This window comes from Cherax quadricarinatus, chromosome 12 (assembly GCF_038502225.1).
Source record: "Cherax quadricarinatus isolate ZL_2023a chromosome 12, ASM3850222v1, whole genome shotgun sequence".
NCBI lineage: Eukaryota > Metazoa > Arthropoda > Malacostraca > Decapoda > Parastacidae > Cherax > Cherax quadricarinatus.
Genome location: NC_091303.1, coordinates 12,937,479 through 12,956,739, shown reverse-complemented (window position 1 = coordinate 12,956,739; position 19,261 = coordinate 12,937,479). Strand labels below are relative to the sequence as shown.

General features: G+C 39.3%; 1 protein-coding gene across 3 annotated transcripts; it reads right to left on the bottom strand.

Annotated features, from left to right (window-relative positions):
* Positions 1–476: 476 nt before the first annotated feature.
* Positions 477–14,471, bottom strand: Polr2I (RNA polymerase II subunit RpII15). Of its 3 annotated transcripts, none has more exons than XM_053773687.2 (4): positions 14,356–14,471; positions 9,575–9,687; positions 2,140–2,271; positions 477–1,019 (listed from the first exon to the last, which is right to left on the bottom strand). In XM_053773687.2, the coding sequence occupies exons 2-4, from the start codon at positions 9,671–9,673 to the stop codon at positions 864–866; spliced, it is 387 nt and encodes a 128-aa protein (XP_053629662.1). In that variant the 5' UTR covers positions 9,674–9,687; positions 14,356–14,471; the 3' UTR covers positions 477–863. The 3 variants fall into 3 exon arrangements, with proteins under 3 accessions (XP_053629662.1, XP_053629661.1, XP_069940337.1); XM_053773686.1 differs by lacking the exon at positions 14,356–14,471 and adding an exon at positions 14,089–14,152; XM_070084236.1 differs by lacking the exon at positions 14,356–14,471 and adding an exon at positions 11,747–11,770.
* Positions 14,472–19,261: the final 4,790 nt, after the last annotated feature.

The following is a 19,261-nucleotide window of genomic DNA, read 5'->3' as shown; positions in this document are numbered from 1 at the left end:
GGACTGCAAGGCTAGATGAAATACATGTTAAATAAGCTATTCATTTGCCTTAAGGCCTATCCATTAGATGGAGGATCATGTCACCTGTACTCCACCCTTCAAGCATACTTAAATCCCCAAAATAGGGATTAAAGCAAACTTTTAAGTGCTTACGTACATATTGATATATCCACAAGTGTGTGTGTTCTGCTGCTACAAATACACGCACATCAAGACAGCATACCTGTCAAAAATATGAAGTGTTCAGTGCACCCAAGAGGAAGAGAAAGCATACCTGTCAAATGTATGCAGAGTGCTCAAACCATGCTTCAGGAAGAAAAGGTATACAAATGTGAAGGAGCAAACCATGGAAAAAATATATATAAATATGCTGGAAAAACTGTTGAAACAAATGCAAAAATAAAAATATATTTCCACTAGTAACATAAGATGCTTATTCTTCCTTAACCCACCCATCTAGAAAATGAAACAGAAAAAAATTTTACTGCTAATAGGAAATAATACAGTATCTTTATTATAACTATCAGTACATTGTGCTTTCCTTACTTTCTATTAAAGGGATTATTAATATACATCTTATAACCAATTTAATAAACAAACAAACATTTGAGAATAATTACATTATTTCTACAAAGAAAAATAATTGTACAATATGAGTAATGTGTCTCAGGAGTAAATGTCATTTCTTACATCAGCTATTTACTTATCTCTACAGATGGAAAGGGTTTAGAAAATAATTATCTAAACAATCCCTTTATTTAGGTACAAACATTTTCCTCTCATACTAAATCAATAAAATAGAGATATCCATAAAAATCTGCAACCATCTTCTATACAAGTAATATTCTTAAACTAAGAGAAATTCATTCAGTCCAGCGGTGTGTACATTCTGTGTTGCAGCACACGTAATACAGCCTCATCTCATCTTCAGCTCTTCTTGTCTGTGCTTGGAAAAATACAGCATCACGTGTATTGCACCTAGGGCAAGGATGGTCATCAGTTCGAGGCAGTGTTGGATCCTTTGGAAAAATAAAAGAAATTAATTTTTTAATCATCCTAATTCAAATTCATTGTCATTACTCCTTTTCCCCACTTTCTCTGGGTGGGGAGCACTTACCAGAAAAGCAAATTAAAACATAGTGCAAGAGCAGTTGTTTTAACTGTAAGAAATTAATAAACAAATAAAGGAAAGAGATAAGGTGGGAGATTCAGATTTTATTTACGGTAGGCCTGTCTAGCCAGGCAAGTTGTAAACTTTGTATTAAACAATCCAGGCTAGTGCTTTATGCTAGCTATGAATTTTCAAATGAGCCAGGCACTTCTGGATAGCAAATGCAAAACAAACAAAGAAGACATGTCAAATCTCAGGCTTAGAAGCAAGCCAAGTTTGACAGACAATGCTATTAAAGGAAAGCACCATGTTTTTAAACTATGCCCTTGAGGCACTACTAAAGTAAAACATAATTATGCAGGTGATGCAGTTGCAGCTTGTAGAAAGCATCATAAATGTGTAGTTAAGATTTTTCTGCAATATAAACTGGTTTTGGTCTAGGTAGAGTTCTTCCCTTCTGGCTGGACTATGTTTCTAGCCTACCCGGGCGGGTGTATTTACTGGGCGCAGATTTGTGTGTCCTCAACAGTAATTACATCTGCTTTTAATTTATTTTAGTGTTGAATGATGATAAAAGTATTTTCTTTTTGGGAATTTCCTTTCTTTTTGGGTCACCCTGCCTCAGTGGGAAATGGCCAACTTGTTGAGAGAAAAAAAAAAACTGTACATAAATGGGAATGTTTACAGGGAGGAAAAAGAAAAAAAGACAAGCTTATATGCCATACAAAGGGTACAGAGGCAAAAAAAGTAACAGTAAGTGCAAGAATACATGGTTTACATGTAAACAATGCATGAGAGATTAATGATTTTTATTACCATTAACATAAAATACAGTAGAGAATTTTAAACCTAGTTTGTACCCTGTATCAAGTTTTCACCGCATTTATGCAAGAAAGTGACTTTTGATGACTATACTGTAAGTGTTCCATAAAAAAGTTAATGTTGTATCAAGAATCTCAAGTCTGCTTATGATTTGCTAAGAGACAAAGTATTACAACATTCCCTTCACTAAGCATAAAAATACTTGCCTGTATAACTTCTGGGTTTATGTGACGCAGCTCGTCAATCTCGTGCATAAGTTTGTTGACGTAGATACAGTTGTTTTCAGTAGGCATCTTATAATCACAATTTCGACAAGCATACAGCAGTATCTTGTTCTCCTAAAAAAAAAAAATATACGTTTAAAAATACTGTACCTATAAGATATGCTGCTATTTAAAATAAATTAGCATCTATTGAGGATAAGGGCATAAAATATTTAATCATTTTATAAATTAATTTTGTTTTAGTTTATTTAAAGTCAAATTAGCTGACCAGCAGTTAGGCACACAAAATATGATAGCCTCTTTTACTCGACAGGCAAGGATAATAAAGTAATAGACAGCTACATCTATCCATATCTAATACACAGAACCTTCTCAACCAAACCACAGAGCAGCAGATAGTCTTATCCGCACACCTTCCAATCCTTACAAAGCTCAAAACCAAAAGATCCTTTCCACATAAACATTTTCACTATCTTTAAACTTTGTTTTCATGTACCCTCTTCCTTTACTTGTTTTTTAATCCGTTTCTAAGTGCCCTTTCCCTAACATCTTTTAGTTTCGCTGTAAAAAAAAAAAGCATTTTGCTTCCTTTACCCTCTAAACATTTCTGTAAAGATTAGGTTCAGCACTCGGTGAACTACTAATCGAGTGAATGTTGGAGAATGCATTTTTGTTGGAGTCACCCTGCCATGACAGAAGTCAGCAGTCGAGTTTAATTTTTCCTGATATTAAAGGAAAAGATCACTGTATAGCTCATTATCTCACCATTTTATGCCAACAAGCATATTCCACACTACAGTACCTCTGAGCATACTACATTTTTTGCACAGAAAAATATTTTCAAAATTTTATTGTTGAATCTGAGAAAAAATTTTACCATTATATTCCCAAAATCATGCTGTCTATTCTTACTGATGCCTCTCCACTAAACCAGTTACTTGACTTCAATTACACAAGATCACTGCATGCAGAAAATTATTTCAAATAAAATAAGCTCCCTTTTTATTTTTATATCTTTGTACTTCCTTGAAATTTTTTATGTATAGATGGTTCAAAATCTTGAGCACAAAACATATTAATATAAGGAAATGAATAAATTCTAGGATTCTTTCTTTCTTTCAACAAACCGGCCGTATCCCACCTAGGCGGGGTGACCCAAAAGGAAAAATGAAAGTTTCTCCTTTTACATTTAGTAATATATACAGGAGAAGAGGTTACTAGCCCCTTGCTCCCGGCATTTTAGTCGCCTCTTACAACACGCATGGCTTACGGAGGAAGAATTCTGCTCCACTTCCCCATAGAGGTAAGAGGAAATAAACAAGAACTAGAAAGAAAATAGAGGAAAACCCAGATGGGTGTGTATATATATGTTTGTACATGTATGTGTAGTGTGACCTAAGTGTAAGCAGAAGTAGCAAGACGTACCTGAAATCTTGCATGTTTATGAGACAAAAAAGGACACTGGCAATCCTACCATCATGTAAAACAATTACAGGCTCTCGTTTTACACTCACTTGGCAGGACGGTAGTACCTCCCTGGGTGGTTGCTGTCTACCAGCCTACTACATAGAAATTCTAGGATTATGTGGATTAAAATATGGGTTGGATGTGAAAAGTGGGTCATAATAAGTGTGTATGCACCTGGAGAAGAGAGGAGTGTCGAAGAGAGTGATTTTGGGAGATGTTAATTAAGCAAGTGTGTAGGAACTTTTGAACCAAGTGAGAGAGTAATTGTGGTAGGGGACCTAAATGCTTAAGCAGGAGAAACATTGAAAGGTGTGATAGGTAAGTTTGGGGTGCCAGGTGCAAATGATAATGGGGAGCATTTGATTGAACTTCGTATAGAAAGGGGTTTGGTTATAGGTAACACATATTTTAAGAAAAAGAGGATAAATAAGTATACAAGATATGATATAGGGCATAATGACAGTAGTTTGTTGAACTACACGTATTGGTAGATAAAAGACTGTTGGGTAGATTTCAGGATGTACATGTTTATAGAGGGGCAACACATATATGTACCAGATAACTTTTTAGATGTAGCTACAGTGAGAGTAAAAGACTGATGGGATACAAGGAAAATGGAAGCATCAAGTAAGAGAGAGGTGAAGGTTTATAAAGTGAAGGAGGAGGCAGTTAGGGTATGATATAAACAACTGTTGGGGGACAGATGGGCTAGTGTGAGTATAGGCAATGGGGTAGAAAATGTATGGGGTAAGTTTAAGAATATAGTGTTAGTGTGTTCAGCAGAAGTTTGTGGTTACAGGAAAGTGGGTGCGGGAGGGAAGAAGCACGATTGGTGGAATGATGATGTGAAGAGAGTAGTAAGAGAGAAAAAGTTAGCATATGAGAGGTTTTTACAAAGTAGAAGTGATGCAAGGAGGGAAGTGCATATGGAAAGAAAAGGGGAGGTTAAGGGACTGGTGAAGCAATGTAAAAAGAGAGCAAATGAGAGAGTGGGTGAGATGTTATCAACAAATTTTGTCGAAAATAAGAAAAAGTTTTGGAGTGAGATTAATAAGATGAGAAAGTCTACGAAACAAATGGATTTGTTAGTTAAAAACAAGGAGAGGAGAGTTATTAAATGGAGAGTTAGAGGTATCGGGAAGACGGAAGGAATATTTTGAGGAATTGTTAAATGTTAATGAAGATAGGGAAGCTGTGATTTTGTGTATAGGGCAAGGAGGAATAACATCTTATAGGAGTGAGGAAGAACCAGTTATAAATGTGGGGGAACTGCTTGGGGCAGTGGGTACAATGAAAGGGGGTAAAGCAGCTGGGATTGATGAGATAAAGATAGAAATGTTAAAAACAGGTGGGGATAGTTTTGGAGTGGTTAGTGCTTTTAATTTAATAAATGTACAGAAGAGGGTAAGGTACCTAGGGATTGGCAGAGAGCATGCATAACTCCCTTGTATAAAGGCAAAGGGGACAAAAGAGTGTAAAAATTATAGAGGAATAAGTCTATTGAGTATACCTGGTAAAGTGTATGGTAGAGTTATTATTGAAAGAATTAAGAGTAAGATGGAGAGCAGGATAGCAAATGAACAAGAAGGCTTTAGGAAGGGTAGGGGTGTGTAGATCAAGTGTTTGCAGTGAAACATATAGGTGAACAGCATTAAGATAAGGGCAAAGAGGTTTTTGTGGCATTTATGGATTTCGAATAGGTATATGATAGGGTTGTAGGTATTATTATTATAATCAAGGGGGAAGCGCTAAACCCGGAGGATTATACAGTGCCTGGGGGGGGGGGATGTGGAAGGCATTCAGGCTTAATTCGGGGAACTGGAGCACAGATCCAATTCCCTAAATCAAGAGCCCCTCACCAACATCAAGGAACCTTCCTTGAGGGGTGGGTTGTAGGTAGTAGGTTGGTAGACAGCAACCACCCAGGGAGGTACTACCGTCCTGCCAAGTGAGTGTAAAACGAAAGAATGTAACTGTTTTACATGATGGTAGGATTGCTGGTGTCCTTTTTTCTGTCTCATAAACATGCAAGATTTCAGGTACATCTTGCTACTTCTACTTACACTTAAGTCACACTACACATACATGTACAAGCATATATATACACACCCTTCTGGGTTTTCTGCTATTTTCTTTCTAGTTCTTGTTCTTGTTTATTTCTTCTTATCTCCATGGGGAAGTGGAACAGAATTTTTCTTCCGTAATCCATGCGTGTTGTAAAAGGCGAATAAGATGCCGGGAGCAAGGGGCTAGTAACCCCTTCTCCTGTATAAATTACTAAATTTGAAAAGAGAAACTTTTGTTTTTCTTTTTGGGCCACCTGCCTCGGTGGGATACAGCCGGTTTGTTGAAAAAAAACAAAAAAAAAGAGTCTATTGAGTATACTTGGTAAAGTGTATGGTAGAGTTATTATTGAAAGAATTAAGAGTAAGATGGAGAGCAGGATAGCAAATGAACAAGGAGGCTTTAGGAAGGGTAGGGGGTGTGTAGATCAAGTGTTTGCAGTGAAACATGTAGGTGAACAATATTTAGATAAGGGCAAAGAGGTTTTTGTGGCATTTATGGATTTGGAAAAGGTATATGATAGGGTTGTAGGTAGTAGGTTGGTAGACAGCAACCACCCAGGAAGGTACTACCGTCCTGGGCGGTAGCATATATATACACACCCTTCTGGGTTTTCTTCTATTTTCTTTCTAGTTCTTGTTCTTGTTTATTTCCTCTTATCTCAATGGGGAAGTGGAACAGAATTCTTCCTCTGTAAGCCATGTGTGTTGTAAGAGGCGACTAAAATGCCGGGAGCAAGGGCCTAGTAACTCCTCCTCCCGTATAAATTACTAAATTTAAAAAGAGAAACTTTCGTTTTTCTTTTTGGGCCACCCTGCCTTGGTGGGATACAGCCGGTTTGTTGAAAAAAAAAAATATGATAGGGTGGATAGGGGGTAATGTGGCAGATATTGTAAATATATTGAATAGGAGGTAGGTTATTGAAAGCAGTGAAGAGCCTTTACGAGGATAGTGAGGCTCAGGTTAGAGTATGCAGGCGAGAGGGAGATTGTTTCCCAGTAAAAGTAGGCCTGAGGCAGAGATGTGTGATGTCACCATGGTTGTTCAATATATTCATAGATGGAGTTGTAAGAGAAGTGAATGCTCAGGTGTTGGCAAGAGGTGTGGGGTTAAAAGATAAAGAATCTAACACAAAGTGGTACTTGTCAGAGTTGCTTTTTGCTGATGACACTGTATTTTTGGGAGATTCTGAAGAGAAGTTGCAGAGGTTGGTTGATGAGTTTGGTAGGGTATGTAAAAGAAGGAAATTAAAAGTGAATGTAGGAAAGAGTAAGGTGATGAGGATAACCAAAATGGAAGACTGGATATCAGATTGGAGGAGAGAGTATGGAGGAGGTGAATGTATTCATATATTTGGGAGTGGACGTGTCTGCAGATGGGTCTACAAAAGATGAGGTGAATCATAGAATCAATGAGGGAAAAAAGGTGAGCGGTGCACTGAGGAGTCTGAGGAGACAAAGAACTTTGTCCATGAAAGCAAAGAGGGGAATGTATAAGAGTATAGTTATACCAATGCTCTTGTTTGGGTGTGAGGCATGGGTGGTGAATGTTGCAACAAGGAGAAGGCTGGAGGCAGTAGAGATGTCATTTGTGAGAGCAATGTGTGGTGTGAACATAATGCAGAGAGTCCATAGTCTGGAGATTTGGAGTAGGTGCGGGATTACCAAAACTATTATCCAGAGGGCTGAGGAGGGGGTTATTGAGATGGTTTGGACATGGAGAGAGGGTGGAACAAAACAGAATGACTTCGAGTGTACAAATCTGTAGTGGAGAGAAGGTGGGGTAGGGGTCGGCCTAGGAAATGTTGGAGGGAGGGGGTAAAGGAGGTTTTGTGTGTGAGGGGCTTGGATTTCTAGCAAGCATGCGTGAGTGAGTTAGATAGGAGCAAATGGAGACAAATAGTTTTTAGGACTTGACATGCTATTGGAGTCTAAGCACAGTAACATTTATGAAGAGATTCAGGGAAACCAGCAGGCCAGACTTGAGTCCTGGAGATAGGAAGTACAGTGCCAGCACTCTGAAGGAGGGGTGTTAGTGTTGCAGTTTTAACTGTGGTGTAAGCATGCCTCTGGCAAGATAGTTATGGAGCGAATGATGAAAGTTTTTCTTTTTCGGGCCACCCTGCCTTGGTGGGAAACGGCCAATGTGTTAATAAAAAAATATATATATTAAGATGTATACAAAACACTCATCTTAAAATTTTAATGACGAAAATTAAAAATCTGTACTGTATGCATAATTTTAAAATTAATATATATTTCAAGTAAAATACATATACAAGACAAATTAATTTTATTACCTAACAAAAACAGCAGCATTATCCATTTTTATTTTGTTGCTGTAAGTGAATATTTCCTAGCAGCAGTCTGAATGACACATTAACTGTCATTCCAAGCTACCCTACTCTTACTCAGTTCATATCTGATTACCCCACACACTTATCATTCACTTAATGACCATAATGGGGTGGGGATATTGCCATTCAGGGGTTCTTTGAATTGTGATATCCGGACACATCTGGCTAGGCACCTACACTGGTGGGAGATTGTTGGTGCTAAAAAATTTAAACAAAATGGATTATTCACACCATACAATGAGAAAGTAAATACTATACACAAATAACCCGCACATAAAAGAGAGAAGCTTACGACGACGTTTCGGTCCGACATGGACCATTGACAAAGTCACACTAATCTCAACAATTCTCTCCGTCCCTTAGACATCAAGCTTACCTTCCGCCAGACTAACACTCTTCGCACTAATCTCGTTCATACCTCTCCTCCCTCTACAGACGTTCCTGGTGTCTACTCTATTTCTTGCTCCTCCTGTCCTCTTCAATACTTCGGAGAAACTGGCCGTTCTCTTTCTGACAGACTTAGGGAGCAGCACAAAAATAGTGTTAGGCTTGCCGACACTAACAATGCTCTTTTCTGTCACGTCAGAGATCATAGCCATCCTATTGACTGGTCTTCTGCTAAAACTGTCTTCCCTACTTCCAACTCGAACAGTCGCCGTCTAGTTGAATCCTCTCTAATACACAACTTTCCTTGTATGAACCTTAGCCCTGGCTTTGTCTCTGTAGATGCCTTCCTCTCCCACTACATTGTAAAATGCTCCAAACTTCAGAACACCCGTGACTTAACCTGACTCCTCATTTTTTCTTTTTCTTTTTCTTCTTCTCCCTCTTCCCCTTTCCTCTTTCCTTTTCTCCTCTGGGTTGTCTCTCTCTCTTCTGTCTCATGTTTCTGTTCCTTCTTCATTTATTTCACCACTTCCCCTTTCACGCACCTCTGTGCGCTTGCTCTCCCTCAGTGGGAACCTAGCTCTCTTGCAGTGCTCCCCTTCCTTTGTATTTGACTGGCTCATCCTCCTTATTTCCCACTTCTACCACTACCACTACTACTACCTCTTCTACTACTACTACTACTACACTACTGATGAAATTAAGACACATGTGCGGCGTCTGGTTGTCTTTGTTGTGGACGTTTCGTCATCCAGTGGCTGGCTGGATGGCGAAACATCTACGATAGGGATGCCCGGGTGTTGCGCATGTGTCTTAATTTCATCTTGTCAGTATTATATACCATTCTTGTACTACTACTACTACTACCACCACCTCCTCCTGCCTATATATAGCCATCCTGCTCCACTTCTGGTTAGTGTGACTTTGTCAATGGTCCAAGTCGGACCGAAACGTCTTCGTAAGCTTCTCTCTTTTATGTGCGGGTTATTTGTGTATCGTTCCAGTCACGGTATTGTGCCTTTTTTTGTTATTTATAGAAAGTAAATACTGTATACGAATAGTGTATATATTATGGAAGCTTCATGTGCAGCACCATAAACCATGAGGGTGACAGTAATGCATATGTATACTGTACAAAGTCACCTTGTCTTCTCGGGGATACAACATGTTGTTGCACTCCTGACAAAACCGAATTCCAATAAAACCAGGCCCCTCAGAGCCGCCTTTGGCCATAAGACTCATGGCTGCTAATGTATCTGAAAAATACAGAAAAGTTTAGCACAATCACATCTAAGTTCACTATATGCATATTTTACAACTATCATTAAACCTTTGCATATTCACCACTAAGAAAAAATAATTGACATTTTGGAAAAGTAGTTTACTTTCAAAATAAAAATGTACTAATCCACATTAGAAAAAACAAAGATACAGTACCATATTTTAAAGCATCATAAAGTGACACCAAATGTTGATAAAGCATATAACATAAGTAAGACTAGTAATTTAAGCAGATAAAAGTACAGTATAGATGGGGTTGTAAGAGAAGTAAATGCGAGGGTCTTGACAAGAGGCGTGGAGTTAAAAGATAAAGAATCACACATAAAGTGGGAGTTGTCACAGTTGCTCTTTGCTGATGACACTGTGCTCTTGGGAGATTCTGAAGAGAAGTTGCAGAGATTGGTGGATGAATTTGGTAGGGTGTGCAAAAGAAGAAAATTAAAAGTGAATACAGGAAAGAGTAAGGTTATGAGGATAACAAAAATATTAGGTGATGAAAGATTGGATATCAGATTGGAGGGAGAGAGTATGGAGGAGGTGAATGTATTCAGATATTTGGGAGTGGACGTGTCAGCGGATGGGTCTATGAAGGATGAGGTGAATCATAGAATTGATGAGGGGAAAAGGGTGAGTGGTGCACTTAGGAGTCTGTGGAGACAAAGAACTTTGTCCTTGGAGGCAAAGAGGGGAATGTATGAGAGTATAGTTTTACCAACACTCTTATATGGGTGTGAAGCATGGGTGATGAATGTTGCAGCGAGGAGAAGGCTGGAGGCAGTGGAGATGTCATGTCTGAGGGCAATGTGTGGTGTGAATATAATGCAGAGAATTCGTAGTTTGGAAGTTAGGAGGAAGTGCGGGATTACCAAAACTGTTGTCCAGAGGGCTGAGGAAGGGTTGTTGAGGTGGTTCGGACATGTAGAGAGAATGGAGCGAAACAGAATGACTTCAAGAGTGTGTCAGTCTGTAGTGGAAGGAAGGCGGGGTAGGGGTCGGCCTAGGAAAGGTTGGAGGGAGGGGGTAAAGGAGGTTTTGTGTGCGAGGGGCTTGGACTTACAGCAGGCGTGCGTGAGCGTGTTTGATAGGAGTGAATGGAGACGAATGGTTTTTAATACTTGATGTGCTGTTGGAGTGTGAGCAAAGTAACATTTATGAAGGGGTTCAGGGAAACCGGCAGGCCGGACTTGAGTCCTGGAGATGGGAAGTACAGTGCCTGCACTCTGAAGGAGGGGTGTTAATGTTGCAGTTTAAAAACTGTAGTGTAAAGCACCCTTCTGGCAAGACAGTGATGGAGTGAATGATGGTGAAAGTTTTTCTTTTTCGGGCCACCCTGCCTTGGTGGGAATCGGCCAGTGTGATAATAAAAAAAAATAAAAAATGTACAGTGTTCCCTACAAATTCAGGGTTCTCTAAATTAGCTGATTTCTATTATTTATGGTTTTAACAAAATTTCTCTCACAAACAAATTAAGTCCTATATTTGCAGATTTTCAAGGATGCCTATTTCCTCTGGCTTAGTACACGATTTTAAATTAAAAGGAAGCATCTACCTGCCTAGAAATCTGATAAAGTTTTTTAAAGGCTATTTAAATATCTATCAATTAGTGACCAATTTATAGATTAGGTTGGATTAGGTTACATAAACCTATTAAAAAACACAGCATTTAACCACAATTAAGCAAACTGAAAAAGCTGAATGTTGTTTATCTAGCAACACTGTTCAATATCTGTTTAAATTTAGGCACCCAGCTGACCATCAAATAGCCTCAAGCAAACTGAAAATGAACCAGAAAACTTTATTGAAAATATGTATGCACATTGGATTTCTCCACGACCAAATATCTTTTTGAATGTTCTTTCTTTTGAAATCAACAAAAGTTTGAGGAATATTTTGAGACATAGCCGGGATTCGTTGGTAACTTTAGAAACATATCTAATGTAAATTAGTATGTAGCACTATATGAATCTATGAAGAATAGATGCTAACAATTTAATGGTGGTGGGTGTCCCATGGGCTGGTAGGCAACACTCTCACCTCACACTGGTGTCCGTGGTTTAATCCCCGGCCAGGTGAAACCGTTAGGCATGTCTCCTTACACCTGCTGTCCTTGTTCATTTAGCAAGTAGGTACCTGGGTGTTAATCTACTGGTGTGGGTCGCATCCTGGGGGACAAGACTGAAGAACCCTAATGGAAATAAAACAAACAGTTCTCAATGATGCACTGCACTACTTTCTTTGGTTATTCTGGGCAGCTAACCCTCCAGGGTTAAAAACCCAAACAAAATCTTATGTTACCTTATCTATCTTAATGGATATATGCACACCAACATACCCTTGAGCCTCAGTACATATAAATTCAGGGTGAGGTACCATATCTTTGCCATATGAGGCTAATTTGTGGTTAATGTAAGCAACACGGGCAAAACCATAACTTCAAGACATACCAAACCATTATAATATTTGGCATTTTTGGGGGGGAGGGGGAGGGAGGTATCCTAGGAAATTTACACGTTACCACACAAAAAACACAAACAACTTTATTTCTTTATGTAAGAGATAAGATTCTGTTCGGATTTTTAACCCCGGAGGGTTAGCCACCAGGATAACTCAAGAAAGGGAGTGCGTCATCAAGGACTCTGTCTTATTTCCATTGAGGTCCTCAATCTTGTACCCCAAGATGCGACCCACACCAGTCCACTAACACCCAGGTACCTACTTGCTTTGTAGATGAATGGTTCAGAGAACCGACATGTTGATAAATTAGACACATGTGCAACTCTTGGGTATCTTATTGAGGAAACGTTTCACCACACAGAGGCTTCATCAGTCCATACGTAGGAGAAACTTGAAGAACAGGAGGAGAATGAGGTAATCAGTCCCTCAACCTTGAGTCGATGTGTTCAGTCCATCAATCTTGAATAGAATACGGCATATGAGCTGAGAAGCAGCTTATAAACCAATAAAGATACCCAAGAGTTGCACATGTGTCTAATTTATCAACATGTCGGTTCTCTGAACCATTCATCTACAAACCTGTCAGACACTGCAACTTCTTGGGATCTTAATACTTAGGAATTCTTTGCTTGCCTAATTCTTGGGCACGACCTACTTCCACACTGAACAAATGTGACACCACCTATGACTGCTGCACCTCTCCTGCAATACGGTTTATAAGCTGCTTCTCAGCTCATATGCCGTATTCTATTCAAGATTGATGGACTGAACACATCGACTCAAGGTTGAGGGACTGATTACCTCATTCTCCTCCTGTTCTTCAAGTTTCTCCTACGTATGGACTGATGAAGCCACTGTGTGGCGAAACGTTTCCTCAATAAAGATACCCAAGAGTTGCACATATGTCTAATTTACCTACTTGCTTGCTAGGTGAACAGGGCAACAAATTTAAGGTACCTACTTGCTTGCTAGGTGAACAGGACAACAAATTTAAGGTACCTACTTGCTTGCTAGGTGAACAGGACAACAAATTTAAGGTACCTACTTGCTTGCTAGGTGAACAGGACAACAAATTTAAGGTACCTACTTGCTTGCTAGGTGAACAGAACAACAAATTTGAGGTACCTACTTGCTTGCTAGGTGAACAGGACAACAAATTTAAGGTACCTACTTGCTTGCTAGGTGAACAGGACAACAAATTTAAGGTACCTACTTGCTTGCTAGGTGAACAGGACAACAAATTTAAGGTACCTACTTGCTTGCTAGGTGGACAGGACAACAGGTGTAAGAAAACACGCGTAATCTTTTCATCCTTGCCGGGGCGTGTAATATTACATGTAATAAAATACTGTTAAATACAAATTAAGCCACTAGCATGCATGTATGATAACTTGTGTAACTGCATTTACGTGTACTTGTACCTAAATAAAGTTACTAAATAAAGTTACTAAAGTTAGAATGATAACAAATTCTCACTACAGGCAGCACACTCCACCAATATTCAAAACACTCAACCTACTCACCATACAAAACATCCATACTTATTACTGCACCTATTACATACATAGAACACTTAACTCTGATATTAACCCTCCCCTCAAACATCTCCTTGCCAACCTCAACAGAACACATGACCATAATACAAGGCACAGATCACTCTTTGATGTTCCTCGTGTCCATCTCACGCTATGCAAAAACTCAATGCACATAAAAGGCCCTAAAATCTGGAACTCATTACCTGTAAATATAAAAGAAACACTACCTGTTTATAAATTCAAGTCTCTTCTCAAAGTTCACTTACTCACTCAAAACCAAATAAATACTGAATAACTGAACCATATAAATTGTATATCCTAAATGTTACTCACAATTATATCACACAAATGTTAAACCTAACTTTGTTATTTTTTTAAATACAATACCTAACAGAATACTCCATTCTACTGAATGAACAGCAATGCATGCAACCATAGGACCTGTCTGTAATACTCATTTGTATTTTATAGTTATCTGTTTACAATAATGTATTATCACTGATTTCATCATTGCTTAGTTAATCTTAAGCCAGCCCGTAATGCTATGCATATAAGTGGCTTTGGCATGCTGCTCTTACCTGTATTTTTTGTACCTCTGTTTGTATGCTAAAATTTCTAAATAAATAAATAAATAAATAAATAAACTCGTCTCACCTCACCGTCGCCTCACTCCTTACTGTTTACATTCACCCTTGTAGGGGCTACCAGCGTATGTCCATTATAATTTCTCGAAGATTCGAGCAAAATTTTTACTTACTTACGTCTAACATATTTTTATTTACTAATCGCATCATATTTTTTTGTATTACTTTATATGGTACATGATTATAGATATTACGTCACTGCGCGGAAATATTTTGAGGCTTGTAACCCGGAAAGGTTAAAGTTCAGTGTGACGTCATAAGCCAAAAAAAAGTTCCGCTTGATGAGGCAATTACCAGATATTTAAGATTAAATATACACAACTAAGTTGCCATATATGTATATTAATTAATATTAAATGAAGAAAAGCGTAATTCAAGCCAGAACAATGATCCCCGGTACGAGTGGAAACATTAGGTTGTGTTCCTTTAAGACACCTGCTGTCCCTGTTCACTTATCAGTAAAATAGGTACCTGGTCGACTAGTGTGAGTAGCATCCTAGGGACAAAATTGACCTAATTTACCAGAAATGCTCAGCATAAGGGGCTTTCTATATAGTAGTATGTCATTGATGTTAGCTAGGCTTGTATACCTTGTACATGTACTGGTATAAATAAAGATTATCCTCTCGGTGTATATAAACAGAAATATGTATATACACCTCTCTGTATATACAGTATACACCTCGACATACAGAAAACACTACTTAGTGTAAATACCCCGTGTTGGTGGTTACCTTTGTAAATTGTGAGTTATTACCTTTGAAAAATGTGAGTTCATTACCTCTGTAACTTGCTCAGCTATCAAAACTTTGGAGTCCAGTCCCTGGACCAATTATCTAAGTAAGTAAGTAAATTTATTCAGGTATACACAAATACAGTTACATAGAATTATCATACATAGCAGCATATGTGTAGAGAACCTAGGATAACCCAAAAAAGTCAGACAGAGTGACTTATTTCCATTGGGGTCCTTTTACCTTATTATTATAATATAAAGGTTATAATATTTTCTTATTATTCTACAATGAAGATAACTAATCTTTTGATTACCGCCCACAGGATGGGTATGGGGTGCATAATAAACATATTAAACTAACTGGTGTGTGAGTACTCTCACCTTAGTATATTAGTTAGGGATAAGGTCAAGCTCTTGAGACCACGTCTTCTAACTACTATACATACCCAAAGGTATCCTGTGTGATGGAGTATAACGGGGAACCCATCCTATGTGATAGAGTATCACAGGAAAACCATCTTATGTGATAGAATATAACAGGAAAACCATCCTGTTTGATGGAATGTCACAGGAAAACCATCCTGTGTGATGGAATGTCACAGGAAAACCATCCTGTGTGATGAAATATAACAAGAAAACCATCCTGCGTGATGGAGTATCACAGGAAAACCATTCTATGTGATGGAATATAACAGGAAAACCATCCTATGCGATGGAATATAACAGGAAAACCATCCTATGTGATAGAATATAACAGGAAAACCATCCTGTGTGATGGAATATAACAGGAAAACCATCCTATGTGATAGAATATAACAGGAAAACCATCCTGTGTGATGGAATATAACAGGAAAACCATCCTGTGTGATGGAATATAACAGGAAAACCATCCTGTGTGATGGAGTATCACAGGAAAGCCATCCTGTGTGATGGAGTATCACAGGAAATTATTATTATTATAATCAAAAAGAAGCGCTAAGCCACAAGGGCTATACAGCGTATCACAGGAAAGCCATCCTGTGTGATGGAGTATCACAGGAAAGCCATCATGTGTGATGGAGTATCACAGGAAAGCCATCATGTGTGATGGAGTATCACAGGAAAGCCATCCTCATGATGGGAACCGTTCAGGAGACAAAATATACATGCGTTACGTGGCAAGGAAATGCATAAGAAACTGTTGTTCACATTTACTCGCTACTTCCCAGGCGTTTCCCAGTGGTTTATGTTTGCCTGTTGATGTTGATGTGTAAAAAATAATAAGTTTATCTTAGGTACAGATACACAAATACAGTTATACAAATTTAGGTGATTACAGTTATCATACATAGCAACAAATGTGTAAATTACATAGACTAACCCCCAAAAAAGTCAAAGTGACATATTTCCACTGGGGAAGTCCCGGTAGTATCTTATTATTTACAGCTTAGCTCTAAGATACAGCAGAAACCAGTCATGATTATGCGTGAAAATTATTATAGAAAAAAAAGAGATACAATAGGAATAAAGTGAAATGAGTTATATACAAGAACATTAAATAGGGAGAATTAGCTTGCAATAATATGTACACGAATGTTAATTATACAGGATATCATTCTCCTCCCTTTCTGTAGCTTCATCTACACAGACGGCACTATCTGCAACAAGACTAGTCCCGGATCTAAGGGGCATGTCCTACGAGGAGAGGTTAAGGGAAATAGACCTGACGACACTGGAGGACAGGAGAGAGAGGGGATATGATAACGACATATAAAATTCTGAGAGGAATTGACAAGGTGGACAGAGACAAGATGTTCTAGAGATGGGACACAGCAACAAAGGGTCACAATTGGAAGTTCAAGACTCAGATGAATCACAGGGATATTAGGATGTATTTCTTCAGTCACGGAGTTGTCAGGAAGTGGAATAGTCTGGGAAGTGATGTAGTGGAGGCAGGATCCATACATAGTTTTAAGAAGAGGTAAGATAAATTTAGCTCATGGAGCAGAAAGAGTGACCTAGTAGCGACCAGTGAAGAGGCGGGGCCAGGAGCTTGGACTCGACCCCTGCAACCTCAACTAGGTGAGTACAACTAGGTGAGTACACACACACACATACTACTGGGCCAGGAGCTGTGAATCGACAACTGCAACCACATATAGGTGAGTACACACTACAACTTGCCACACCCGTATGAGAGGTGAAGGACACGGGTTCCTTGCATGTGCAGCACAATACACACTACAACTAGCTACACCTGTCCATGTTTAGACTGCTCTCAGCACTTGCAAATTCAGGGTGGATGACTAGGGTATCCCTTAATGTTCCGAAGTGCATCATGTGGTTACTGAATTCGAAATACCCTAGTCCTTCACGTCTCAAGTCAAAGCACAGGTACAGAACAATCTCTAATTGTGACAACGTTTCGCTCTGTGTAGAGTCTTATCAAGTCAATAAAACAGCTGTTATATATTGTGTACTTGGTTAACGGTCATAGATCCACCAGCACCATTGTCTTATATCCCTTCTCTTTTATTTGTATTTCTTTACTTCCTGGAGTAACGGAGGTTAGAAAATTCAGCTCACAGCCAAACGGTCCTTGTTTCGATCCCATTACGAGTCAATCTACTAAAACCTGCTACCTTAATTCACCTAGCGGTAAAAAATGGGTACCTCTACGTTAGTTGGCTAGTGGGTCACATCCTGCTAGAAATTACAATACAAGTACTATATAGTAAACATTAAGAATGCCTATAAATGTAAATTAACCGGAGACCTACTGCAAATATCTATTCATGATAGTTAAAAAGCCCTCTAAACTTTAGGTGTAAATACGGGCGAGTGTTTGTGAATGTTGGTGTGGGAGGCGATTAATGAGAAGGGCAAGCAGTGTTTGGGCAGTGAAAGTAGTGAGTGAAGCTAACACGGGAGGATGAGTGTATAACCTCTGCATGGATGGGAGTGAAAGTGAGTGTATGTATGGGCGAGGCTGCCTTCACACAAACTGCTGTGTGGGACGTGAAACTGATATGAGGTAACGGCATGATACTGTTAAGCTAAGGTTGAGTGAAACAGTCATATGAGTTAGTGGATAAGTCGGGTGCGTTATTAAGAGATGCAGCTGTATTAGTCAAGAGCGTTAGTGGGTAAGAGAAGCTAGTGCGCTACATCTACATAACTGTTTCTTCTTCAACAGTCATCGTACCCAGGGACTCATCCCTAAGATACAATGACTCGAGACTTCCTCCCACTCGTGGGGACGCTCCCTTGCCTTCCACGATTTTTTTTATGAAGATGTGATGCATCAGCAGAGTGATGCTACCCTGTTCTATATGGTTTACCTGGAGAGGGTTTCGGGGGTTAACGCCCCCGCGGCTCGGTCTGAGACCAGGCCTCACGGTGGATCAGGGTCTGATCAACCAGGCTGTTGCTACTGGCCGCACGCAAGCTGACGTACGAACCACAGCCCGGTTGGTCATGGTACTTTTATACCAGGAATAAAAGCTAGCTGTATTTCTCCATCATATTTCATCACACAGGATGGGATACATATACAAGGACCATAATGAAAATAACTTTTTTGGGGCTATCTTAGGTAATTTACACACATGTTACTGTCGAGTTTGTCTACCTGAGCTGTGGGGCTTCGATAGAGCAATGAGGATATTGTCAAATATTCCACCAGTTTAAGGCTCAGCTTCTGCACGAGCTTCAAAGGTTTCGTTCCAGGAGAAATAGAGGGAGGGAGGACGGTAAATTTGTAAGGGGAGGGAGGAAAGCAGAGAGGGGAGGAGAGTGAGTGAGGAGTGGAAAATAGGGGGGGGGGTGAAGAGGAGGGGAGGGGAAGATGACTATCGCCCCGAAAGGTCAAATTACTCGCCCCTTGAGCGGCGTTGCAGCGATCAATGGCGACTCAACGCCGAGATGAATTACTCTTATCACTAGAGAAGGTTATATCCACAAAGAAGTGTGTATCCCTAAGCATATATAAGCTGAGAGTTTATCCCTATTTAAGGGATTAAAGTATTCGCATCTGGTTATATACTGGTGACAGTGACTTCGTGTAGTCGATAAGCTTTAAACCCATTAAACGAATCTATCGCCGGAGGTGAAGGATTATAGCCGAACTTATATCGATCCTGAAATGTGCGTATGCAAAGCTTCATGTTAGGGTCTGGAATGTTGTGTGCGGAAGGTGTGA